Source organism: Seriola aureovittata, chromosome 2, assembly GCF_021018895.1.
Source record: "Seriola aureovittata isolate HTS-2021-v1 ecotype China chromosome 2, ASM2101889v1, whole genome shotgun sequence".
NCBI lineage: Eukaryota > Metazoa > Chordata > Actinopteri > Carangiformes > Carangidae > Seriola > Seriola aureovittata.
In genome coordinates, this window is record NC_079365.1 from 14,974,309 (window position 1) to 15,001,746 (window position 27,438).

The 27,438-nt window shown below is 41.0% G+C and overlaps 2 protein-coding genes across 2 annotated transcripts in view; both read right to left on the reverse strand.

Moving 5' to 3' along the window:
- Window positions 1-4,909: 4,909 nt before the first annotated feature.
- LOC130161522 (PAK4-inhibitor inka2-like) lies at window positions 4,910-7,930 on the reverse strand. Its single transcript, XM_056364876.1, has 3 exons — window positions 7,773-7,930; window positions 7,641-7,674; window positions 4,910-6,039 (listed from the first exon to the last, which is right to left on the reverse strand). Exons 2-3 carry the CDS (start codon window positions 7,656-7,658, stop codon window positions 5,041-5,043), a joined length of 1,017 nt encoding a protein of 338 aa, XP_056220851.1. The 5' UTR covers window positions 7,659-7,674; window positions 7,773-7,930; the 3' UTR covers window positions 4,910-5,040.
- A 4,605-nt stretch (window positions 7,931-12,535) lies between these two features.
- The window catches only part of LOC130180996 (guanine nucleotide-binding protein G(i) subunit alpha-2-like), a 59,894-nt gene continuing 44,991 nt past the window's right edge, over window positions 12,536-27,438 (reverse strand). The window contains exons 3-9 of the mRNA XM_056394717.1: window positions 23,338-23,479; window positions 20,388-20,548; window positions 16,836-16,964; window positions 14,805-14,934; window positions 14,462-14,615; window positions 13,599-13,813; window positions 12,536-13,459 (exon numbers count right to left, since the gene is read on the reverse strand). Of these exons, the coding sequence (XP_056250692.1) occupies window positions 13,623-13,813; window positions 14,462-14,615; window positions 14,805-14,934; window positions 16,836-16,964; window positions 20,388-20,548; window positions 23,338-23,479 (907 nt within the window). The 3' untranslated portion in view covers window positions 12,536-13,459; window positions 13,599-13,622. The remainder of the gene's footprint in view (window positions 13,460-13,598; window positions 13,814-14,461; window positions 14,616-14,804; window positions 14,935-16,835; window positions 16,965-20,387; window positions 20,549-23,337; window positions 23,480-27,438) is intronic.

The window sequence follows — 27,438 nt, forward strand, 5'->3', positions numbered from 1 at the left end:
GATTCTGGGTTTGCTTGTAAAGCTGTGTGTTGTACTGAGCAGAGGAAGTAGGGTCTGACCTAAGAGGCCCTGTTTGGCCATGAGAACCAAAGCAAAGTCTTCTGGGATATTTCGCCATCATGTCATCTCATCTGTTATGATTCCCATGAACCCCCTGTTCCGGTTTATAGTAAGCAGAAGAGGAAAGCAGCTGTGTGGCTTCTAAATAAAGTTTTTGTGATGATTCCCTGATTCCCTGTTCAAAGAATCTCCGGTCACAGCAAAGAAGAGGATATTCAGATGTTTAGGTGGATGTGAATTGCATGAAGCACACTATAAAAGGTCATTAACATTGTGAGGGGGTTCAAATAATGATAGATTTGTTATTATTATTGGTCTTGAGAGGTCCAAATTGTTTAAGAATAACTAAATAACTGAAGAAAGTGAAACTCAACTATTTTAATTCAGGAAATTTTACTGTGGGGGTCCACTGGCAGATGTTTCTATATTTCTAGGATATAAGTATCAGCACAGGAACACTTGTGAATTAATTACTCCGGAAATTATATTTTAATCCTGGCCAGGTTATAGTGGGGGAGTTGTGTGTGCTGACTGAGAGCAGGATCTCTGTATGAGAAGGGAAGGTCTGATATTAAATGTTATTTCTGGTTTTCTTTAGCTAATCATGTCATAGCCAACAAAAAAAAAGAAAGAAAGAAAACAAAAAAAGACATTAATCACATTCATGCTTTGCCAGACTGCAGGCTAAACACCCCCCACACTTCACTTCCTGCCCCACTCTCTGCTAGTGGATAGGTTTATAGGAATAGTCTGCGTGTGTGTGTGTCTGAATGTGTGTGTGTATGTCTCAGCAGTCATCAGAGGAGTCCCTCTCCAGTAAAGACAACATAAAGTGATAAGTTGATCCTCTCTATCTGTGATGTGCAGCAGACAGGCTTTAACCACTGTCTGCTTATGGGACAGATCTGGAAGCCGAATGCCGAAAGCTTTTAAGTCAACTATTTTAAACTCAACACAGCTCCATAGACATTTTGTCCTGAAAAAAACCTTTCCCAAATATCATTATAGAATTTAACTCTCCCATTGCCTTCAGGGCATATCTCAATATGATGCTTCACGTTTGGTTTCTGTGGAACACAGAGCTCTGAGTTACGTAAGCATCACAGTGAATCAGCACGATGAAATTCATCCAGAACCCAGAGTAAATCATGTATAGTCATTTTGTTATCTCATATCAATATCACCACCTTGCTTCCAACAAATTGTCCTATGATGTAATTTACCTCTAACTTTGCAGTGACTGTGTTTCGTAATGTGTAGAGTCACCTGCAGATCTATGTGATCAGGATCAGCAGCAAAGAACTTCTTCTCAACAAGATCAGAAGAAAAACACAAAGACTTGAAGCAAAAGCTTTTTTTTTTCTGACAGAAAAAAAGCATTTAGGCTTTCAAGATATTCGTCATTTTTCTATCATCAAAAACAAGCAATGACAAGTGCAGAAGGGGAGGTAATCATTGTCTCAGTGTGATTACTTGGCAGAACGCTACACATCTCACTGTCATCGATCCACCTCTGAGCGATGGAGCTCATTAACCTCTAGGCACAGTAACTCAGTTCCAATATTTTGCCTGAGCACTTGTTCCTCATTCATATTTATTCACATAAGTGCAGTGAAGTAATATGATGTTCATGAGGCCAGTGCGATGAGAATAAAAACATCACGTAAAACCTCATGTAGCAGTGAGGTAATTATGTGACATCTCAATAGCCCTACATTGAAAATTACAGGAAACAGTTAGTACAACGTTCAATAATCCTGAATATGACTTCCTGTGACAGTTAAAGCAAGGATTCATACGTAGAAGCTCTAATTAGCGCTTCAACACACAAGAATCACAGAAAGAGGACTTTCCCAAACTTAAGCACATGACCCATCTTCTACTTCTGTTTACAGAGGGGATAATTACAAGATGGGTGGCAGGAGTGGGGGATCCGTGAACATGAGTTCGTGCTCACAGTGGCAACCAGGACTATCAGCGTGGACAAGAAATAAAATCCCCAGCAACAGTTTTAATTAACAGGAGATTTGTTGTGTGTCCACGGTGTTAGAGTTGGCCACCCTGTAAGTTTGTTATGCCTCATCAGATCTGCTTTAGATCATCCTGTGTGCCAGAGTCAGGGATACTGTTTATGGCAACTGGTACTGAGAGAGTCTAACTCACTACATGCAGAGTGTGGGTGGCAGCCATCATTAATACTTTATAGTTTGAAAAGTAAGTGATTTTAAAAATATCCTGTACTGGTGGACAGACTGAGCGATCCTCCTGGAGCAGCCGTATCTCTGAGCCCGGTGACAGTATCCCTCTGAAGGCAGTTTAAGATTCATTAACGCTGCAGAGCTGACAGCCTCACAGAATAATGCAGCAGTGATTGGTGCCTCATTTTAACAATAATAACTCAGTTTTAACATTAAGATATATGTGCATTTTAAATATAAGGCATCTAGTGGCACCACAGGTAGACCATCATTCCTCATAAATGAAGATGCTTCTCAGGTAAAGATTCTGGAGGTCAGCTCTGAAGCACGTCCAGACCATTTTTAGACTTTTGTCATGTTGGTGAATAGAGCAGGTGAGCAAAGAGTGAAAGAAAAAGGAGGTGGAGAAGAAAGAAAAAGTCAAACCGAAATTATCTGTAGGTAGGAAACGAGTCATCAGAAAGTTTCCAGGGATTGCCATCTCCAAGGAAGTGAACCAGGAAGTCATCTGATAAAATCTGGAGTTTAAATGTTATGAAATAGTGTAGGTGGTCATGTGAAGTTGAAGTGATAAAAGACAGTACACATGGTCAGATATGGAGATTTCTATAATAACCTGTTTGATAAATTGAGCAACTGTGGGCTGCCTCCACCACAACCACAAGAGAGAAAGAAAGTAAACTGCTAGAAAATTCAACAGGTGCACAGTGGCCTATAGACACAGGTATGTACAGTGTACAGACGTGTTTGCCAGGATATTCATGTTGGCAAGAAAAGCCAGTTACATTTTCAGTCATGTCACACATCCCAACGTTTTTACAACATGGACTTACAGCACGGAGATATGTCTGATTCCTGGGGTCGACGGCCTATCACGTTTGGAGCTACCATGAACTGACTGACTGCAATTTTAACTCAGTGCAAAATACATGATTACCTCAGGGCGAACAGCATGTTGATGCTGTTTAGTCATTTCATGGCTCTTGGCTCCTGTTCCTCTGCAGCTGTTGCTCAAAGGCTTTATGGTTCAACAAGTTGCATGTGAACTGATCTGTTATTTGCCAGGAAACAACTTGCATTTCACATTTTCTCCCACTGGATCACAGCTAACCCAATATTTTATCATAAATTATCTTGTCTCTGGAAATATGGCAATAAGTTGTAGCCTCTGCAGTGAAACACAGCATGATGAGGATTTTTTTTTCAACACATCATTCTGCACCAATAAGTTGATGGTTGCATTCACTGAAACACTGTATTTTGCAATTGCATTTTTTTTTTGTCTTTTATAGCTGAGTATGGTTTTGTCATATCACAGTAGTGAGAAATTAATTTCCCACCATTAATCACGCTTTACTACACTCCATATTTGTGCTTACACACACACACACAGAATAGTAGACAATGATCCGGAGACTGTGTGTCGTGATAAGTTTGAATAATGTGTTGGATCCTTTGCTTCCTCTTTCCTCTCCTCTCATTCCTCAAATGATCCCAGTCAGCTGGGGAGGGTGATGTATTGATGCACTTATCCAGCTGCAAACCTCTGGGAACCATGCTTGCTCACCAGTGTGCCGCAGTGACATATACCTCTATGAGACCTAGATAAACAGGCTAAGACAAACGGCACCCAGTAAGAACCATCTCTCTTCTCTAGCCTCCCATGTCCTTGATATCAGACATGATTGGTGAGAGTGGCTGCAGCGGGGTGCATGGGAAATCCCTTTTGGGGAAAAGTCTTTATCTTTACAATGTCTGGTGCTATTTCTCCTCTGAATTGATGAACAAAGCGAATAGGCAAAGGTGAAGTGATCATTACCTTATCTTGGTGCATATGTCACTCCTTTGTATCAGTGTGTTTTTACTCCCCTCAGTGAGCGCACAACTAATAGCGCCATTAACTGATGTGTGTGGATGAGTTGGTACCACCTGTGAGGCTAGTCGACAGTAGGTTAAATGAGGCAAGGGTCTCTTAGTGAGGTGCTATGCTTCATAAAGCAAAGGCGGAGAGTAAACTTGTGCTCCATCTGCAACCAGCTGCTTCGCCTCACCTCACCCCTCTCTGCACGGACACATGGGGAATTACCTCATCAGGCACACAACGCTCTGTGTTGACACAGCCTCTGTTTCTGGCCTGTAAATAGCTTCGTTGTCCTGTTTAAAGCCTCTCCAAAGGAGGATTCCACTTTTTGTTGAGTAAGAGCAGAACTTTTTTTCTAGACCACCGAGTCCCTTGGTATCTAAGGAGTGTGCTTCAAAATGTCTACTAAAATGGACTTTAGCACCTCAAATGCCCTTATTAGTCCTGGAATGACAACAAGTCTGCACATCTCAGATATTATCGTGTTTTCAATTTATCTTTCTCATTATAAATCAATTACATTAAACCATGCATCCTCAAGCTCCATCATTTATGCCCGGAGTATTACATTTCTAATGAAAACAAATGAACACACATTCATTTGCTTTACTGCAGAGACAGTAAAAGCCTCCTTTGACTAATCCGGCAGCGAGGAGTCACTGTCTGACTGTAATGAGCTGTAATGAAACTCAGATGACTATGGCAGAGGCTTCGTTCAAATAAAAATTATATCAGTCTGCGTCACATGCAAGACATGAGAAATTACAAATAAGAGTTCGTACAGTTTAAATTATGGGAACATTTTTTATTTCCAATAGCTTAATCACAGCATATAAAAGGTGAAAAAAAGTGATATAAAAATAAAGTGACTCTGAAGATTGTCCATCTGTCTGTACATGGCTTTACATTGAAACTGGTGTGTCAGATGTAGCCAATAATGTCTTTGCAGATAATGGGCTGTCGGCTGCCTGACTTCATGAGGGCGGCGAAGTGGTAAAAGTCTGAGTCCAGCTCGTTAATGCCTGAGTGTGATTGGTGGAAAAACGGGACTTTGGGCTGCGATGCCACAACTGGGCAGGACAGACGTTTTGGAGCATTTGCTGTTCTGTTAGCGTGAGCAGAGTCTGTGGATCTCATCCTCACTCTGTCCTCTACACTCTTGGAAAACCCAGCTAGTTTCCTTCTCATGTTGACAAGGAACCCTCTTCCCAGTCTGCGTCTCGAGCTCGGCTTCAGGTCAGCGGGCTCAGGGCAATCTGGCAAGTCCATCCAGTTCTGTATGAGGTCTGCAAAGCTGTTGTCTCCCAGAACCAGAGGTTGGCGGTTGCGTCCCCTGGTCAGTAAAGAGTTTGTCCAGTCCTCTGGGTCGCTGACCTCAAATGATGTCCACCTCTCTAGACAGGCGTCAGAGGTGGATTTAGGTCGGATGCGTCCACTCGGTGCTCTGTTTGTACGGAGGCAGGCTGAGGAGGACACGCGCACATTCCTCGTCCTCCTAAGAACCACAGCTTCATCCTGCCATGACGCCTCAGAGTAGCCTGAGTCAAACTCCAGACTCTTCTGACTGCTGGGAGAGCCCAGGCCCAGTCTGAGGCTCAGGCCCAGTTGACTAGCTGAGTCGTCATCCTCCACCTCCTCCTCCTCCAGAGGACTCGCCAGGCAGCAGGCAGAGTCGTAGGTACTGGCTGTGCTGGCGTCAGATATCCGCAGACGTGTGCGCTGTTCTCTTTGCAGTGCTCGCTGCTGACATGCACGTGCCACTGCAGAGTGGCGCGCTAACTCTGGCAGTTGGGTGCTGATGGGGGCAAGGGGGCGTCTGGCTGCAGGGCAGGTCCTCCGCAGTTGTTTGAGGTCTTGCAGGGACCTCATCATGTACTGCATGTGCTCCCGTAAGCAGTCGCTTGAGTCGCGTAGGCAAAGCTGGGGAGACAAAAGGGAAAGAGTCAGACAAGAGTTGGTAGTAAATCACACACCATGGTGCATCAATGGATACGTGGGCAAATGCAGGTGACTGGAAAATTCAAAGCCTGTCGAATGAACTGTTGCTGAATGGTTCTAATAATAACAAGAGTTGACTAAATGCAGAGTGCCTCATGGGCACGTTCAGGCTTGCTCGCAGTGAGCGTCAACCAATGAGAGAACACCTTTTCTCTTATTGTAATCTTACAGGCCAGTCAACCTACTGTTCAAAGGTTTGTCAATAGATTTAAACACAATGCAAAATCATCTGTTCGTTAATTTATTTGACCACACCAACAACTTGAGTGAACGCCCTGTTTTCATTGACTCAGAAGTGATTCAACCGAACACCCAGACAGTTGTTATTACAGAGATCTGCATGGCTGCCTAACCTCAACTATTTATCTACATAGTGGGACAAAGTAAAAACATCTGCAGTGTGTCAAGGAAAACCTGGGGTCTTGTGGATAACGATTTAGTTACCGGGGTCCTGCCTCTTTAAGGGTGCAGCTCGCTTGCCTATGAAATTCACCAGTGACATACTATGGAATATAATACTCCTGTTTCCTCTCCGTCTCTCACTGGCTGATTCTGATTGGTCAGAATCAGCCAGTGAGAGACAGTGGCTCACTCTCAAACTCAAACTGGGCATAAGAGATCATGTGACAGTGTGTGTGTGTGTGTGTGAGAGAGTTTAAGAGTAGAGAGGAAGCAAAAAGAAAAAGAAAAGAAAGACGAGACTTCATATTCTTTGTTAACATGGACAGTGAGATGATTAACATATCCTATGCACTTTAGATGAAAGTAAGCTTTACTATATGAGTTTTGTTTGCTTCATTTCAATCATATTAACAGAGTTGGGAACAATGCTGTGACTTCTAGATGGTGCAAAAATCCTCAAGCCAAGTGTGATGCTGTATTTGAAAAAATAAGAGACGGAGCTGACAAAGAGGTGAGATTTATGTGGCCACATCCAACACGAGCCAACATAACAGCACACTTCTTTTCTCCGCTGATGCCACTACACTCACCTTTGAACCTGTATGACCTCTCTCCTCTGAGTCTATGCTGTCCATTAAAGTATTCGACCCTGCCGAGGGACCTTCTGCCCCCATTTTGTTTTCCTCATAACTCTGCTAGATGTTGCAAGAACTTGAGAAAGTACCCAAGAGGCACATGATCATGAACAAAGCAGGAAATGTGATTCATATATGAAAATATATAATGAGCACAAACTGTTCATAATTAGTGCATGCCTGCTTAACAGTTAGATATAACCATATGATGCATAAACGAACAGAATCAACTGTCATTATTTACTCCAGCAAATGTGTAAAACTCATGAATTCACTATATAGAGGCATCTGAGCATCACTGACGGTTCAGCCTTCTGCTGCAGTGATGCATTGACATCTGTTGCCTGCATATGTTGGAACTGCCGGACTAATCTTGCATACAGATCAACTACTACTCTTCACTTTGTTTGTAGAAACACACGAGCAAATAGTAGCCACAGTCTGAAATAAAGAGAAGAGATATAAGAGTCAAAAAAGTGAACTCACCATTTCTTTTCCTCTCATCTGTAAAATTCAGTCCCTGCAAGAAAAATTACACACCAGTTTTAAAACAAGATCACACAGACATAACGCCGCTGTAAGAGATCACAACAAAATATTAAAGCAGTCAACACTCACTTCTGATGTGTCAGCTTCCGTCCAAAGGAAATAATTCTGCCCATGAAGAAGAAAATGTCCCGGTTCGTGGTTGAGTTGTGTTTCGGGGCAGCGGTCTACACAGGCAGATGTGCTGAGTGAAGATCTCAGCCCTGTTGCGTTCGCCTCCTTTTACAGCTCCGCGGTCAGCAGCCACTTACAGCGACCTGAGTCTGAACGAGCCAATCAGAGCGCAGGAAACTCAGAGGGCTCATTTGCAAACCCAGCAGCAGCAGCAGCAGCAGCAGCAGCTCTGTGTGCAGCTGCAAGACTTGCAAAGAGCGCCTTATATAAATGATGATCTTAGACTTTATTAAAAAAAAAAAAAAAAAAATGTATATACAGCCAGTTTTTGACCAGCACAGGATAAAAATATATAATTTTTATAAGCTGTTTGTATTAAAGAAGGGAAATAAAGTGACTGCCAGGGTCAAACTTCTCATGTGAACATGCTCTTCCTCTCTTTCAGCTTCATAGCTCCACTGACATTCAGAGCTCAAGGAGGCTCTATATAGCCACTTCTTGAGTCTTTCTCCTATAAAATATTTGACTTCTGGTTTATTTCACTTCATGTCTTTTATAAAATTGAATGAAAACCCAAATTTTAAGATTACCAGCTTCTTGAGTTGGTTTTTTCTGCCTTGAAGCATAAGTCTTTATATCAGTGAATTTAAGGCATTTTTGCACATTAAATGAACAATTAAGTGATTGTTAAAACAGTTGATGATTAACTTTCGTTCCATCAACTAATCAATTGATATACTAATTGTATCATCTCTTGTCATGATGCCTTTGCGAAAATGCAGGCAAGATACGTCTCTTAACTACTAGCACTTCCAAACCTTTGCTCATCTTCCTCTAGCTGCTTCTAATTTCAGTAGTCTTGTCCTACTGTCTGCTCATCTGTAAATCACTGAACCAGAGTGTAAACAAAATGGCTAAATGTAAATGCAGTAATCTGCACTCTAATTGGGCATTGAGCCTGTAGCCCTGACATTCGTGGAGCACTCAGCTTTCCATTCACACCCTTCAGTGAATGGATGTTTATGCAAATGATGGGCTAGCAGGATTGTTCGTATGTTCATTATACAGCTGGGGACTAATCCAAATCTGATAGCCCCACTGTTCAAGTGCAGATTTATCTCCTCAGCAAGTTCAACATTAACATAGGGGTACTTCTGGCATGTCCTAACCTGCTTTACCAACAAGACCCAGTAACAAAGCTGTAATGTGAGCAACCTTAGACATTATGATAATATGATTAACTTGAGTCCCACAGTCCTGGGTGCATCTTTAAACACTTCAAATTTGACCCTCATTTGATTTTGAGCACAAAAAATAGTCCTGTGATTTTTTTGCCCTGTTGAATTCTCTGTATAATCCTTGCACATATTTTCACATAAAGCTTCAATATACAGCATAAGCTCCAGTACAGGTATTAGAGAAAGAAAATAGTAATTTGTCAGAGTGCAGTCTGCAGGTTCCTCAGTACTCCAGGCTTTCACTTGTACAGACATCGTGTTTCTAAAAAAAACAAACAAAAAAAACATTAAGGATGGTGCCTCCCAAAGCCTTCCACTCCAACATCCACCAGCCCATACACTCTACACTATGCATTAAGTAATTACACTGGGCTGCTAATGGAGTTGTGATTATTTCAATTTTCCACTCAGGCTGACCTTTATCCTGAGCATCTCCGCTTTTCCAAATGCCTAATGGATTTAATCATTGTACCAGTTTGTGAGCACAGTCCACGTCCATTAAGGTCATTGATGAACTGTTTGCTCGCCTTCTTCACAGTACTTGATTTTATAATCACAGTGATGTTTTAACATCAGTTTTCTCTGGACATCACAGTTATGAATACTGCAGTGGTGATGGTCAGTTTTGAAATAACAGATTTTGTGTTTGTATGTCACTATGACTCACAGAGTCTCACAGACACGGATCTTAGCCATGATTCATAGCTTCAGTGCATTCCCAATTAATTTAAGCCAAAGTTGTATCAGAAACACCAAACCTTCAGTGTGCAGAAAAACCTTTGAAAGCTTTAAAAAAAATCCTTTGAAGATTTGACCAAATTGAACTCAGCAGAACATAAGAGAACATCTTCTTTCACTGTTGAGTGCACAAAAACTAAAAAAAAGATATTTTGTGCCTCTGAGCAGCTGGATGAAAGAGCGGGACTGGTGGAGTCTTCATATGTAGAACTGCAGTGCCCTCTAGAGAAAGTACTGCTGACGGGTTGAGGAATGTACAGGATTATAGTGGTGTTTCTATTTTTTTTTTTTTACAGATATATTTATATAGTTATTTTTCTATATATGCTGTCATCAGTTTCTGTGACCCGTGTGTTATTATTATAATTGGCTGAAGAAGCATCACTGATTTTTAATGTACAGTTAAGAATAACTAAAAACACAGCTGGTTGTCAGCTGCTAAGGTTTATTCATAATAACACAACTGGTGGATATAAATCTCCTAAGGCTTTTATTTTTAACGCAAAACTGCCTCATGTTCTGGCTGCAGCAGCAAGACCTCTGTCATCAATGTATTTCTTCTCTTTAGTGGGTCAAACAGTGCACAAACACCACATCTACTTGGTGAGATTACAAAACTGTATGTCAGAAGTGAGGAAGTTGACTTTATCTCATTATAGACACACATGACATATATGTATAGTATATAGTGTATATATGTATAGTTTTTCATCCATGTTCTTTTCATTGTAATCTGTCACTGTTTTCTTTTACAGTATATTCATGCAGTAAACTGCAACATCATGTGCCTACACTTATTTATTCATGTCTTGGCTTCTTCCGAGGCTCAGGCCTTTTTATTTTTATTTATTTATTTTGACACTTGTGCCTTTATTTAAAGATAGACAGTAGAGTGGAGACAGAAAATTGTGAGAGAGGGGTAACAACACACAACACTGGTGAGTACAACGGCCAGCAGCTAAATGTACTTATTTAAGGAGATAATGAGAGAAAGAATAGATAAGTGATAAAATGTTGGAGCAAACTGTTAATAGATAACTAGATTTGTCTGTAGATAACATGAGATTTCTCTTTGAGAGGGTTGGATTATTCAGTGTACATTTGGTGTGGTAACAGTAGATCACACAGGTGTATGACGACATAAATGAACCACCAGTGAAAACCTTTACTTCAATTGACCAGTAACGTGACATGTCAGCTGATTTTGCACTTTTTACCATCAGTGATTTCGTGTTCAAAACTATGTATTTTTACTTGCAGAACCTCTGAGCTCTGCAGACATAGTCTGCACTGACACCCTTTCTGTAACATTTCACATTGTATGAATGCATAAAAATAATATAATGCTGCCAGTTTACCTGTATTATGTCTTTACAGCTCTATAGTTCACCATCCCTCTCTCTCAGTATGAGTTTTACTATTCTGGATGGCATCTGGAGAAGACTGGCAGGGTGAGTCTGGGGGTCAGTGCACTGGCAGACTGTCATAAAGCTGATACAAGCATCATTAATTAGCCCTCTTATCTGTGTGATGTGCATTAAACCGTGAACAACCTCTCACCTACTTTACATGCTCCTGCATCAGACCTACAGGTTGAATCATAACACTGGGTCTAGTAGAATGAGAGAATTTCCCATTTCTTTCTTTGTTGCTCGGCATGTCTAATGTACTGATGTTCTCCTTCTCTCTTTGTACCTCACCACCAGGTCGGTGAGAATCCGGTAACAGCTGCACTGACTTAAGTGACTGACAATTTGTCCCTCAGCCTCACTGACAGCAGCGTTTATTCAACAGACTCCACAGCAGCAATAGACAACTACAGGTACAGCAGCAGAAAAGATCCAGGTGTTTTGGGAAAATCAGTTGTTGCTTACCTTCCTAGCGTTGTGCTTTGGTCACAGTGTTTAAATTAACTGAGCTGAGTGAAGCTGACCAAGTAATTGAACAATCACTTGAGGTGCATGGCATGCACTTCGAGTGTCCACTTGATGGCGCTCCCAGCTCATCTACAAACTAGACTATGGATGGGAAGTTGTGGTTTAGGTTGACCTGTGTGCACCATGGGCATGAAACTGAATCATCACAAGAAAGATTTGAGCAATTCCTGATGGCTAAAGTCCAGCTATACTCGTTTGGCTCTGGTAAAATGTAAAACATTTCACAAAAGTCAGGAATATCAACAACAGAGTGGAGTGCTTGAACCTACAGTGAATATAAATGTATAAATGTTCCTGTGCAGGTTCCTACTGATCGGAAAAAATTGAATAGAAAAGCTTCACCTGAGTAGAGTTTGAGAGGAGGAGCATATCACACTGTACCTTAGCTGTGTGTAGGAACTTCCACTAAACCACAGGCAACTGACATCCAAGAGTTTTACTCTTTTTTTTTTAAATTTTATTTATTTATTTTTTTTTTTTTTTACTGCAATCCAATACTACAGCAGTTTGTTGGATAGATGTGTTGCCCCCTCCTGGTCGAGGATGTGATGGATGAAATCATCTACTCCAGCAAAATCTGCTCCCTCTCCAGCCTCCATGGTTGAAAGATCCACTGTTAGAACGTCTATTCTATCACTCCGATGGTCCAAAACTGTCAGACTCCTTTTCAGCACATTAATCCATTGTATTTATGTTTGCAATCTAATTCTCCTGTCATGTCACAACAGTGAAGCTGTCACAAATACTAAAACAATGTCACAATACAACATAGAAGTAACAAAACAGAGAGGAAAAACAATGTGCAAGATTCAGGTGATCTCTACTTTTATTTAAATTAAATCATATAGGACTTTTAAAGCATTTTAATATTTACCAAAAACACTAACCTTTTTCTGAATTAGATTTTCGTCTCTCATTAATAATCACTATATATTCATAGTTGCTAGGCAGAAGAACGGAAGAAAATATAGGCGCACAGTAGGTCAGACAGTACTGAAAGCATATCTAGGAATTGGTTGTAAACAGAAGTCAAGGCACAAACATACTGCAACAGACATGGTAAAGGTACTATAAAACGTGATAGAATGTTAGGTACACACATACTTTAAATATCAGTTAGAATTTAATTTCTGCCTGCATGTGAAGCCATTTTTTTTTCTTTTTTAACCTTTTAATATTTTTTTTTTTATTTTGTAGGAATGTTAGATAATTTGTGCAGATTACAGAGCTAATATTTGCCATGTTGAGTCATGCAGAACAATATGCGGTTTGGCTATGAATGATGAACTTATGTAAACATTATAAAAAAAGCACTTTCCTTAATCAATCATATTTTCTGTCCATGCCTGTGCTTCATCTCTTAAAAAACAAGCTTCATGTGATTAAAAGTTTAATAATTTGCACATCAGAATCTCTAAAAGTAAAATGAATGCATTTATATAAAAAAGTTTTCCTTTGCCTCCTCTAGGAATTGAAAATAAACATGAAATAATGAACAAAAATACAAAATAATTGTTGATATTTTTTTTTCCGTGGTCATAGCCCAAAGAGTTAACAATACGAGCAACTGAATCAGCAATCGTTGAAATTCTGCAGGGCTCGTTGAGTTTTCTGTCTCTTAGGTGTCTTTATAAAAAGCAGATCAAAGCAGAAATTGTGGTTGGCCAGTGCAGTCATTCATGATGTGTGTATATTCCCCCATCTTTATGGTCATCAGAACTGTTCAAGTAATCTAATGAAGCAAAAAAAAAAAAAAGAACAAAGAAAAGAAAAAAAGAAAAAACATACATCAGTCATTTCATACGGACTCTATATTTTGTGACTTGTTAGAACTAAATCACGCTTTAGTCAATTTCTCTAAAAAAACGCACCTTGACTCTTTCTCAGATGTGATTTTAGAAGAGGCCACAGTCCTTCAGGTTGTTCTTGATGATGACATCGGTGACAGCATCAAACACAAACTGCACGTTCTTGGTGTCGGTGGCGCAGGTGAAGTGGGTGTAGATTTCCTTGGTGTCCTTCTTCTTGTTCAGATCCTCGAATTTGGTCTGGATGTAAGCCTGGGCCTCCTCGTACTTGTTAGGGCCTGAGGAAGAAAATGGGCTTTAAACAATCGGCTGAAGTGGTGAGGCAGTTTCCTTTGTTTGTGATCCATATTGACTTATTTCAAAATTTCATGGAATCAAGTTCCATTTTCTTCATAATGTTGGATTCATTCTGCATCATTTTGCCCAGGCCCAGTTTCAGCCTCTTGTATATTTGAGCCATGGAGATCACTGAATGAAGCATTATTTTCTCTGAACAAAATTACCCAGCAATGTTAGAAAAACCCAGGATTGTTTAACAACACCCTAAAATCATTTTCAAAATCCTATGGATGAAAAAATATTCTGTTTGCTGCACAGTAAAAAAAATTTCAAACCTGTAACACAAGCTTAGCTCTGCGACTTCAATATAATGCTAATACAAAAGAGGCTCAAAGTGGGACTAGACTCTGCCTGGTTTTATGATTTTGTTTGAGGAGGAAAGAAGTGCAACTCGCAGCCTATTAATAGAATATTTTACTTGTTCAAAAAATTATCTTGAGGTTTAATTTGCGATTTCTAAGACTAACCTTTGCATTTTTATCAATCAAGTTGCTGTAAAAATAACATAAAATACAAACATAAAACACTGAAGCTTTACAAATCAGACAGCCCTGGCCAGGGTTTGTGTTGAGACGTTCATACTGTACCAGTGTACTCAGGGAAGCAGATGGTCAGAGGGCTGTGGGCGATCTTCTCCTCGAACAGATCCTTCTTGTTGAGGAAGAGGATGATGGACGTCTCTGTGAACCACTTGTTGTTGCAGATGGAGTCAAACAGCTTCATGCTCTCATGCATCCGGTTCTGGGTGGGACAGGCACAAATGTGGAGATAAAGAGATTATTAGAGAGCACAACTAGGACACATAAAGGAAATGAGTTCACTGAAACCCCAACCTCCCTCCCCATTTTGAATTATCCTGGGAATGGGCTCTGTTGTGAAATGAATGTGAAGCTATTGTTTTCAAATCGAAGGAGTAGGAGCTTTACTCACCATCTCCTCGTCCTCAGCCAGGACCAGGTCGTAAGCGCTCATGGCTACACAGAAGATGATGGCTGTGACTCCCTCGAAGCAGTGGATCCACTTCTTCCTCTCTGACCGCTGGCCGCCAACATCAAACATCCTGCACAGACACACACAGTGTAAACAAGCTGTTTTTATGAGAGCGGATGGGACTGTGCGCAGGAGGCACAACACTTTTTCAATGTGACAGACACGCCAAGCAGCTTTAAGGTCTTTTCTCCCTCTTTCCTGTGAATACTCATGTGCCTCTTCTTCTCTTCTGGGCGGGGTGTGCGCTGCACAGGCCTTGTCATTTTCTTTGGCATTTGTTAGCATTTTAGTACAGTGCAGTTGCTGTGGTAACAGACGGCCTTAAGACAGGTGGAGGTGTGGCAGCGGTAGGTTTTTCACTCAGATCCTGTATGTCTTATTCATAAAGATGGAGTTTACCTAGATGGATGAGAGGATGCTCATATGGTCAGAGCCAGATTGAACATTTTCGTCAACTAACATTGTGAAGAAGCGTTTCAGCTGGCAGATAAAGGTGGAGTTAAACCATCTGTAGCTTCTCAGAGTGACATTTTTTCACGACACTTCATTCTTCCTACTAAGCAGTTTTCACTTTGCAGAATTTTGTTCATTACAGACGAACCTTGACTCTCACAGAGAGCCAGCTTTGGGCTGAGTAAGCAGAGCTCATTATAACAGTGACACACTTTAGACTGTTTACCTCATCTCCCCCACTGCTTACATAAGCTCAATATGTCACAGCAGCACAGCTCTGAGGAGACTGCTGTAGGTAAACATATGCTGGTTGGATTTGGTTTATGTCTTCCACAAAGAAATAAAATATATCAAGACATAAATATGAGACTTAAATATTACACAGACACACAGCAGACACAGAAGCAGAGGCACACACACACCCCTTCATTTTGACTGCTTGGATAATGTAGTTAGTGAAGTCTGATCTGATTGATAGCATTTTTTGATATATATGTTTCACATTTTACAAACATTTTCCTCTGTTTTCAAAGCCTTGGTAGTGACTAATGTCTCCATCAGATATGTCTGTGTGTATGTGTGTGTGGCTGGAGCGATTTTATTTTAACAATGAAGAAATACCATTACCAGTAATACCATTACCAGTACCCATAAACACAATGAAAAAACATTTACATTGTAAAAAGAAGCCAACTTCTAAGAAACATGAAAGGAAACTGACATTCAAAGTAACCAACTAAAGGGGGTAATAATGACTTTGTATACCCTCATACATTTTTTTCCATTACTGATGTGTGTCATTCTGCTGTGATAACTATTCAGTTACAAAATAATACTACCCACACATATGCGTATTGTTTGTGAGATAACAGAAAAAAAAAATAGTTTATGCGTTTTCACTCATGGAGTCCCCATTGAAAAATTATGGGTAGGATGATCTGTTTCAGGTAAAGACAGCTAATAAGGTCAGTTGCTGAAATGAAACAAATTTCACAATAACTCCATTAATCATAAAACAAACGGCTTCTTTTCTGTGAATTTTATTTTGACTTTCCAAAAGAAGGAAATTGTGCGCTGGCAAACACATGCAACAACTTAAATAAAAACATAAATGACTCATATGTGCACATTTTTCCACAAGAAGTGCATTTTTGATTGCATTCACATAAAGTTTAAAGTCTGATATCTTCTGAAATGACAGTGATTCATAGAGAAAATCTTTGAAGACAAAATGCTTTTCTCTCTGATGCATTCATTAACATGCTCATTGTGTGAATCTTCACATGCAACATGTTCCAGTCAGAACTAGATGATGGTCTAAACAATTATAGCCCACTATGTGAAGCAGCTCCACTGCTTCTTTCTAATTCATATAAGTCTATTAGCAGAGGTGGTTGCTAATGCAGTGAAGGTGACCCACCTTGGCTATTACATATAGCAGATGCAGGTGAAATGAAATGTCAGCTGCACAAGTGTTTCACAAAATTGATTAAAAACTGTAATAAAGAGAAGTCTTACTTGAAGTGCAGGTCCTTGAAGGTGAAATGTGTCTCCACAATGCCTGTGGTCTTGACTCGAGTCCGCAGCACATCTTGCTGTGTGGGGATGTAATCTGGCTTGGCTATCCTCTCCAGGTCATTTAAGTAGCTGACAGGAAGACAAAAACATATTGCATAAACATAAAATTAAGACTGCTGTCCTCTACACTCACAAAGGGAAAGGATCCCAAGCTGTTGTCGTTAGGACGAGGTGTGAGGGAGGGTTGTTTCAGGTTAAAAGTCTCATCTGTTCCTTCACACAGACATGACAAAAACAGGAGAGCCTCATGACGGCCCTGTAACAGCACTGGCAGCACTGTGTCGTCTCAACAGTCAGGTTCAAATTTATAATCACATTACATGAGTAGTCAGTGTGCTGTCATAGAACAAAACAAGACTGACTCTATGACAGTAAACACAGCCACCCGTCGTTAAAGATAACCTCCTCACCTTTTTAAACACTTCACAAACCTCATTTAAAAAAATTTAAGGAGTCAGGAATAATTACGTAATGTTAACGCAAGTTATTACTCAGTCTATGTGTTGTAAGATCAGGCAACATTTACATCTACTGCCAGCTGCAACACGTAAAGCATGGCAAGGGACATCTGTAGTATTTAAACTTTCTTAGTGATCCTCCTAATAATTATAAAATTATGTTGTATGGTCAGTGATGTAAACACAGATTCCTGCTTTGCTGTTAGTTCAAATGCTAACACACAAAAGACAGTGAATTTAAATCAGCTTTAGGGACAGCAAACAATTCAGTTGTAAAATATTATTGTTAGATTGCTTCTATTTTACGATTTTTTCCTAGATTAAAAAGTAGAAGGATAGCTTTGATATACTTTAATCAATTTCAGTTTGACAATACTGTTTCCATATTTTGTATTGGTTTTAATCTATATAGAAGATTATAAGATGTGGTGTGTGTGTGTGTGTGTGTGTGTGTGTGTGTGTGTGTGTGTGTGTGTGTGTGTGTGTGTGTGTGTGTGTGTGTGTGTGTGTGCGTGCGTGCGTGCGCGAGTATGCAAACAACACAGAATAAAGCAATCTATCTTACTGACTTTCGGGCCAGCATGCCTAATGCCAGATAAAAGCACTAAATACAAGGCCACAATCAACTGCTACGCATATAATATTACACAAAAGATACAAAAGGCTAGAGGGCAACCATATTTTCTGTCGATCTTTAAACATAATATTCAACTGCGTAAAAAGACTATGTTGTATAATAAAGTGTTGGTGCTGGATGAAATCCTATACAAGCCACAGCCTGGGTGTAGACATTAGAGCCTTTGCACCAATACTTCATGCCACGTGTCACACAGAGAGGTTTAGGTTGCTTTTGTAGTCCACACATCTGATACTGTAATACCGCTTGATTTGGCCATTGGGTTTATAAGCCTTTGAGATTAACTGAATTTAGTCAGCTAACACTCTATCAAGAAAAGGTACTCAAGTGTAGTGCGACAGAGACTTGTCAGTTGCAAAATGATGGACATTTTAAGGGTAGAGAGAAACCACAGTAGACTTGTAGAGCCCAAATGCAGCAAATATAGTTGCACCCACAACAATTAAAGTGCAAGCTGAGACCGTTTCATTGTCATTCACGCAGACATGTGAAAAGGTTAGGCTTGTTTCCTCAAATAATGACAGATGGAGCCATTATTTTCAGAGTGTACAGTACACGTCCCTTTCTAATAAACCTAGAGAGTGAAAAGAGAGAGATCTCTGTTAATGTGAGCTGTGCCTTCCCTCTCTCTTTATCTTTACCTTCCCTTCTTTGGCTCTCAGCTTGTGCTCAGACATGGATTATTGTCTAGTAGCAGACTGATTTAGTCTCTCTTATAGGAACCGACTCACCCAGCGCTCTACAAAGCCTCCATGAAACACTGCAGGTCGTCTATTCTCCCAGCTTCTAAATGTGAATCCAGGTCCCCATGGCTTTAACAAGAGCAGTGAAGCACATACGCAGAAGTTATGATTACACTGGCCAACACAAATAGAGAACAACATTGCTCCCCTTGGAGGTTAAATACCACCTTGACTGCAAGGCAATCATTTGTGAAACACTTAACACTCCCCTGACAGTTTACTGCACAATCTGGAGGTGTCATAGTATTGTCAAAGGCTAGCCTGGTGTATTAAACAGAAATTAGTGCAGTGAATTCCTGCTGCTGCTTGCGGGCAGCTGGTGGTGGACCAGGCTGAGGCCGTTTTCTCTGGATTTCCATCCCAGAGCAGCAGTGCATCCCTAAGGGTCGGAGTGATAACCACCTCTCACCTCTTCCAAGCAGCCTCTCACAATTACCTCTGGCTCTTGCTGCTATTATACTGGTGCATTACAACAATACGGTCAACAAATGGAGCACTCAGAGATGAGGGTCATTGAGGCAATTAAGACCTGCAGAGAGAGGCTGAGGTCGGCTCTGTTGCTGCAGATTAGCAACACAACAGGTCTTAAAAGTAAAAGCCTCTGGTTAAACAAAACAGTAACGTCCTCTTTATTAATAACTGTGGCTGCTCTCTGTGGAATCTCAGTGGTTAATGTGATGATGCAGAGTAAATGTAGAAATGTGTTGACATATTAACAATGTGAAAAATAACAGGATAAATAGAATCCAGCACAGAGAAAACTGAGAGTAAAGTGTTGGTGAGACAGCAAGGATATTCTGGAGCTGGTTGTAGGTATATTAAAGCTAAACTTCAGCTCTAAACGCAGCTCAAGGGACACAATGGTTTTACAGTCCTTCCCCTCAAACTAATGTATAAACATAATCAAAAGACAAACCAAATTACTCCTGTACTAGGAAAATTAACATTAACTGCAACTCAATCATATGATAATGATGATTTAGTTTTAATCAATCAATGCAATGGGTCAAATTGTGTTTGAACAATGCATTTGTTAAAATTGCTTGCTGAATGCGTACTGTCATTTAAAGCTGTGTAGGATTTTCCTAGTGAAAACGCATAATCTTTTCAGCTTTACTCATGAAGTAAAACTGCAATAAATACACCTTTCACTACCTGTGCTGGCTGGAAATGTTTTCCACAAACAAGAGAGTAGAAGTGCAGTGACACTACTCTGCTGCAGTACATCTCCAGTTAGCAGGAAAAACATGGCTCTGAATAATATTTTAGCATGCTACTGTTAGTGTTGGACTGATGCATGTGTTTATGAATGTGTTTGGCTCCAAACTGACACTGTCAGTCCACTCAGAGCAGTCACTTGTTGAGCAGCAATGAATATCTTATCCAAAGTTATATCCCTATTTCATCGTCATTTTCCTTAAATACAACATTATCAGTGAGATTTGACAATGACTGCTGTCTTTATTTTCAATATTGACATCACATTGCACGTCACGTTCATCTCGCAAAGGTGATGTGTCATGTAATTTGAAATTACTTCAAACTGAAAGTCCAGTAACTATGTTTTCAGAGCCCAACTATGTGCAGTTTTATGTCGAGACACAATAGTCCACACCATAATCTTGATGTTAATTTGTGTTACTAAAGCACTCACTAGGCTGCAGAGTCGTTGAGCTGGTACTCTCGGGCCCGTGTGAAGCAGCTCTGGACGCCGCTGTCGGCCCACAGTCGTTGGATGACGTTGGACAGGTCCTCTGGCAGGATGCCCTGCTCCTCTGCTGCTGCTGACAGAGCAAACAGTTGGCGGGCATCATCCTGACAAGTAAAGAAACACACAGACACAGACACAGAGACACAGACACAGACACACACACAGAGTTAGACAGAGTATGTCTCTTAAAAAAAAGAAAGATTTCTTCACTAGGAAAAGCTGATGAGCACTGCAGGGCTTTATTTAGAATACAACATTTAGAAAATTTCCACAGGGCCGATATTGTATTTGCTTCTGACGATGCCCACTGACAGTTGCCCTGAATGTATGTGTAAAATACTAAGAATTCACAATTGTGGCAAAAGAACTGAAAAATACTTTGTTGATTGTGATTTAAATTAAAAAAATTTTTTTGAGATGTGACCAGCAGTGACAAAGAAAAAACAGTACAGAGATTCATGGAGCTGATAATATTCTGGATTAACTTGCTTTGCCAACATGAATCATATCAATCATGTTTGATAAGTGGTTGTCAGCACACTGCCATGCCAACATATTGTAGCCGGTATCCTGTGTGTGCATGTGGTAACTGGTGCTTTTAAAAACCATCTAGACCTACTCGACAAAGGAACTGCAAATAAGAATTACAACAACTGGAAAACTGATGGTTCCATGATTAAATGAAAAAACAGCATTTTCTTTCCATGTTATGTGGTCAGATGTTTCTGCAGCCCTACACAATTCATACAAGTCTAATTTGACACATATTAGAGCCAACTGTAAGGAGATATGCTCTCGTGACCAATTAGATTGCACAAGAGAGAAGTGAAGAAACAGAAGTAAATCAAAGTGTGAGAAATGTTACTTTAGTGTTAATTTAAGCTCACAGATGACTGTTGATGGAGCAAACATGGTGTGGTCAAGTTATGAGAAAGTTTCTTTAACGACAAGGACTGTCCTCTTATTCTATCCATTTCAAGATGACTGTTACACACATACCTGTACATACAAACAACTTAACCTATACAAAGCTAGAGTTGCAGCTATATGCACTAGCAGCATGAAAAGGGAATCCTACATAGATAATGTCACCTTCATTGCACAACTCTGACACTGGACAAGGGTTTACATAAACTTTTGATGTTAACCATTGAGAGCAGACTTCCGTGTATAAGTTAACCATTGTTCTACCCTCCAATCCATCTCAGCTGTAAGTGAAATCAGTTGATAATGAAGAAATTAGTGCAACATGACTCATCTAAACAAGTGCAATGTGCCTTACAAACAATGAAAGCAGATTGTTCCTTATGTACAAATGAAGAGAGCATACAAACCAGCTCAGCCACACATCGACCTAGGGGCATTGCTGAATATTGACTGCTTCCCTTCTGGCTGTGAGACAAATATTACCTTTTTAATTCAATTCTGTCAAATATTCCAGGATATACAACGCTCTCTGTAGGCCACTGCAGTGGGGGAAGGTGTGTCTCAAATAGACTAATTCATGAAACACTGCAATCTGTCCAACAGAACCTGTCATGCAGAGCTAGCTACCTTTGCCGAGCCAACCCTGACATACACCCGGCAGTTCAAGAGCTCTTTCCACATAAAACCATGTTTATACAACTCCTGTGGAATGCAGGTCACCTGGGAGACTGAAATTTGTAAAGACGACAAGTATCAAAAATGTGAAGACACTGCAAAATAGGGAATATTTTTCAAAAAAATCTGAATTTCATTTTTGAGATTGTGGAGCACACGTTTTATCACGTCACTTCACATGACAATGTTTTATTACTTATTGCAATTCAGCAAATTTGAGAGTGTGAGGATGATGTAGGTCAGATTTCCCTATGTATTATTTACACACTCGTAGAAACACGGAGATGAGTTAATAGTGAAGAAATATAAGATGAGCAGAAATGCAGTGTGTGGCTTTATGCTGAATTGTTGGATTGTGTAAAAGGCATACCAACACAGCTGTCTCCTCCTCTGCATTTCATTAAGTCAAATCTTCTCAAATTTACTTTGGTATGGATGCTGACAAGACTCCTCCAACATCTATTAACTAAGAATGCTAATTTAGAAATTATCTTTCAGATGATCTGTGAGAACAAAATATATGAATCACATCTGAAAGATGATGGGTCCGTGGACAAAAGGAGTGAATTTCTCTTCTCATGAGTAATGCAGAGTTTTTGTTTCTGTGATCTCATTATCTCCCTGGGTGGTGCCTTGACGAAAGACAGCTCTTTACAGTTTTTTGTTCTTTACAAACACACACGCAGGGACAAAAATACGCGACGCTGCAGGAGACCATCTTAAGCATCTGCTACCCAGAGTTGAAGTAGAATCTGTCACACTGCACCCGAGAGAAATTCATGAGCTGCATAAGCTCTGCTGCCTCAAATCGTCACAGCTAGATATGGGTGGTTGGGATGGAGGCAGAGTGGAGGCTCGGTGGTGATTAGTAGAGATGATATCACTCAGCCGCATACAGCTATATTACACTAACCTTTAATGGGTTTCCTGAAGGTGACTACCTTTAACAGCTTTCTATTCCGAAATGACAGGTTAGTTTCAAATTGCTTGAGGACAATATGAATCACACTAAAGCTCCTCAAACTGCATCTGTATTTAAAAGTATCTGCAGTTACGTTAGGCTAATATACTGCTCATATATCCACACGTAGAGCACTGTAAAACATAAAAACAGGTATACTTAGCATGGGCGGAGATGCTCTCTAGCTGGCTTGTCTTTTAAGTTTTGCAGTGGCTGATGTAAACAGTCACACAATCTTCTAAAACATTTATTTTTTTCCCCAAATTTAGTTTTTGCAGAGGTAAACGGTTTTGAATTACAGGGTTAATTTAATTACTGTCAGAGACCTACCGCTCTAGCAGTTTCTTCATAGTCAATCTTCAGGTTGGCCATGGCTTTGATGATGGCCATAATGGACTGGATTGTGTTGCTGTAGACAACTGCTCTGTACTGTTTACACTCATCTTCTGAGTATCCATCCTCATGGATAATCCTGAAAGCAGAACAGATGGAGAGAATGTGTTAAAAACAAAAAAAAACAAAACGATGCATAGTCTGCGCTGAAATCTCAACTTGCCAATAAAACATAATAGTCACCTCTGACAGAGAATTTACAGAATATGTGTGTTGGGTCTGAGCTCTATTAGTAACTGGAAATCATTAGTACTCGGCCTCACACGGGCGGCACCATTATGTTAACAGTACTCTACCTCATGAGCTGGACACCAAATGTGTTAGATTTCGGTTGTTTATCAATTTATTAGCTATCATAAATTAAGGAAATATTAATATTAAAAATATTAATATTAAATAATATCTTTAAAATGAATTAAAGTTCACGGGGCACCAGCCTAAACTAATAGGCAAAATAGCCAATATGGTTTTAGTCTCAATTTATTACCATTAATCTGGAACTCTGATTAACCATTAGCTTACTAACTATAACCAAATTACCAAATCAATAGTAAGTTACAGTTGAAGGATTGGAATTCTACCGAGTAGAGGTTGGCAATATTCACGCTTGTGCAACATTAAAGACACCAGTGGTTATACTTAAAAGGCATTTATTTACAATGGAGCAGAGTAAAGTACAATGTCTAATCTAGCATATACAGGTGTGTGTGTGTGTGTGTGTGTGTGTGTGTGTGTGTGTGTGTGTGTGTGTGTGTGTGTCTGTGGGGACACAGACAAAGGCAAGATGGCCGACTCAAAGTGGTCACTGTGACCACATGACCTGAACAAAGAAGACTACAAAGATGGCGGTAAACAAAGAAACTACTAAAATGGCCGCTGAGACCACCTAGTGTGTGTGAGAGGGGAGGTGTGAGTTTCTTTGTTAGCCTAGCTCATGTAATCTAAAGGTACCAGGTTAGAGGGGGAAGGTTAGCTTCATGCAGGTTCTAGGACTGAGACGTACTGCTATGTGTGTGAACATACGAGTACTCGATTAACTGTATGACTGACCACAACCTAAGCAAACATTACAACAACAAGACATCAATCAACAAGTACATTAACAAGTTAAGGCTTCTGCTGATTAGCTATGCTGTGCTGTGCTATGCTGTGCTGGGAGAGGTTAGGCCCAGTCCGTTAACGTTACCCGATCCTTGGAACAAGCAAAAAGGTCCTTTCCAGTGGTTTGTAAAATCCAGTGAGTTTGGGGGGTTTCCTGGTGGAATAAAGTCCTGTCTGGCTGTGTTGCTTGCTGGTATCTCCTTTGTTCTCCTCACAGAGTTAGCTGTTCCATGCTAACTCTGCTACGACTCCTGTTGCTTGGAAAATCAGCTGGCCTTGTGTTGTAGCCGCTGATTCTGAAGAGGATTTGGTTCACTCACAGTTAATCCGAAGCAGGTCGCTGTTGTGGAGGAGAAGAGTGTTTGCAGGCTGCTGGTTGCAGGCCGGCGAGAGAGCTAGTTTCTCAGGTAGCAGAGCTGACCTGGGCTGGGGCCTTGTTGCCCTTTGAAGAACCGAGAGGAGAGGGCTGGAGCTGCTCTCCAGAGCAAGCCAAGAAGGGAAGAGAGAGAGAAGGGGTCTAGAAGACTGGTTTTGTTTGTGACACCTTAGGGGGTCACATGTCACACGCTGGCCCACACTGGCTGGCCAGTGGGGTCCATGGGGGGAAGGGTCATCCCCAGGTGTGAACCGTGAGGAACTGTGGGGTGTGAATTCCTTTGTCCAGTGGAGCAAAGAAACATTTGGTCTATAGAATGACTGAGTCCCAACAGTCCCCCCTTTGTTGTCAGGATGCCACCTGACGTGTCATCCTGAGAGCATAATGTATAGTCCATTTGTCATTTCATTCAACAGGTAACATCCGGGCATTTGTCAGCACTATCTATCTTGGCTAAGCAAGAACAATCAGGTTACAAAGCAGAGTTCAGATAATAACCACAATGATCGAATAGTGTAAAACAACTAACATGTTTCCTAGTTACTCATGGTGTTAGTGAGGACAGGAAAGTCAGTGATGTTAGTTTGTTAAGGTGAGATATAGAGGGTGGCACCTAGAATGACAAGATTTGGAGTGTCTGGGTGAGTGTGCCATGTATATGCAGTGTCCTAAACTTGTATCTGATTTGATTCAGAATTTAGTTTGCTGCTGCTGCTGCTGACAAACCCATTGTGTCCATCTGGAAGAGTGTAGGGTACCCTGAGCCTACTTACTGTCAGTACTCAGTGCGGCGAACTCTGGAGCGCCGGAGCTTTAAGTTTTCCTTAACTTGTGGCACAAAGCTGTAGCACTTTGAGTAGCTGAAGGAAGAACATTCAGAGGCATTGTCACTGTCTGAGTTAACGTGGTCAGAGATGACGTGGTCATTGTCTGATCCATGTGTTGACTGGTCCTGTGTCTGAGCCAGAATTTCTGCGTAAGGCCGTCTCCTGCTCCTATTGTGGGAGTGCCTATCTCTACGCACTTGGTGGGCGTGGCGGTTACGCTCAGCACCCATATGTGGCCTTTTATCACCCCCCTTCGATCTGTTCTGAGGGTGATCTTTTGAGGTTACATGTCTGTGTGACGCTAAGGTGTTTGAGTTGCTAGGCTCAGTTGTTTTCCCCCTTGCCTTGGAATTGACCATGGTTTCCCAAGCCATTTTTGTCATTTTCTTTATTTCCTGCATGGTGGGCTTACCTTGATGCGTCATCAGTGTAACATGAGTGCGTACACAGGGATGGAGGTTTCGTAGGAACAAAGACTTGAAGGTGGAGTTCTCCTCTAAGCCTGGTGTGTTCCTACCCTGAAAATATGCATGCCTCAAACGTTGGTAAAAGTCATTGGGATGTTCATGGCGGGAGTGTTTGATTTGTGAGGCTGCAACCAAAGATTCTATCTCATCCGCAGCAGGAGAGAATTCTTCTGTCAGTGCTTGACAGAGCTCTTTGTAGTCATCTCTGACACTGGGAGGCAGTGATTGCATAAACTTGTGGACTGCTTTTGAGCTGGTCTTCCACACAAGTTTAGTTTTCTCCCTTTGGGTTGCATGGGGCAAATCAATTAAGTTGTGTTCTAACTCCCTAAAGTAGTTTTCAATATGTTGATCAGAGCTGTCTGGATCAAAATGTTCAATGTCCTTTGCTAATAACTCAAGCGCTTCGAGGCGGGGGCACTGTGAGGTCCCTACTGATGAAGGCGAGACTATGCTAGCTGGACTAGAGGAAGGAGCTGAACAGCAGTCATCACTCTTATGGAGGTGCAGAGAGGAGGCTGAACAGTCCGGAAAAGTTTTGGTCCTTCTGTTGGAGGGGTGAGCACAGGTGAAAGTGTTATGCATCAGTGGCTGATGGGAACATGAATATCCTCTACCGGATAAACTACCTGTCTCTTCAGTGTCAGTTTCAGGAAGATGGGAAGTCAGGTGGGTGTAACCTCTGTCTCTCAGTGGAGGTTGAGGAGCTGACTTCATTTCCCAGGACTTAGGGTCAGTTGGGAATTTGTCCCATCCTCTGAGTGGAGGCGGAGTTAACCTGTCATTAAGGGAAGAGTGTGAAGCAGAGAAACCAGAATCACAAGCACTGACCGATCGTGGTGGAGCAAAGCATTCTGATTTAACCCTTAACAATTCTTCCTTGTGTGAACAGAGGTCTACCTCTGCTGCATGCAGGTCTCCTAAGTAGCGCATGGCTTTCTTGTTAGCTTCCTTAACTTCCTGGAGGAGAAAAGCATTTTGAGCTCTAAGCGATTTTACCTCCTCCTCTAGGGCTGCTTGGCTCTGAAGTGAAATGCTGGTTTGCCTGTGGAAGTTCAACAGTACACATCTTAACAATGGGCCTTTGGATGCAGTCTGAGCATCACCTTTGTCACTGAGTAGCAAGTCTATTTCTTTACTGCACTCACTGGAATTTAACTTGCTGATAAATTCTAGGTAGCCAGGCTTCAGGCTCTGTGCTAGGGAAGAAATAAACTGCTCTACACAGGAGTTCTCCATTGTTGTGTCTGGGAAAGAGGGAGGTTAA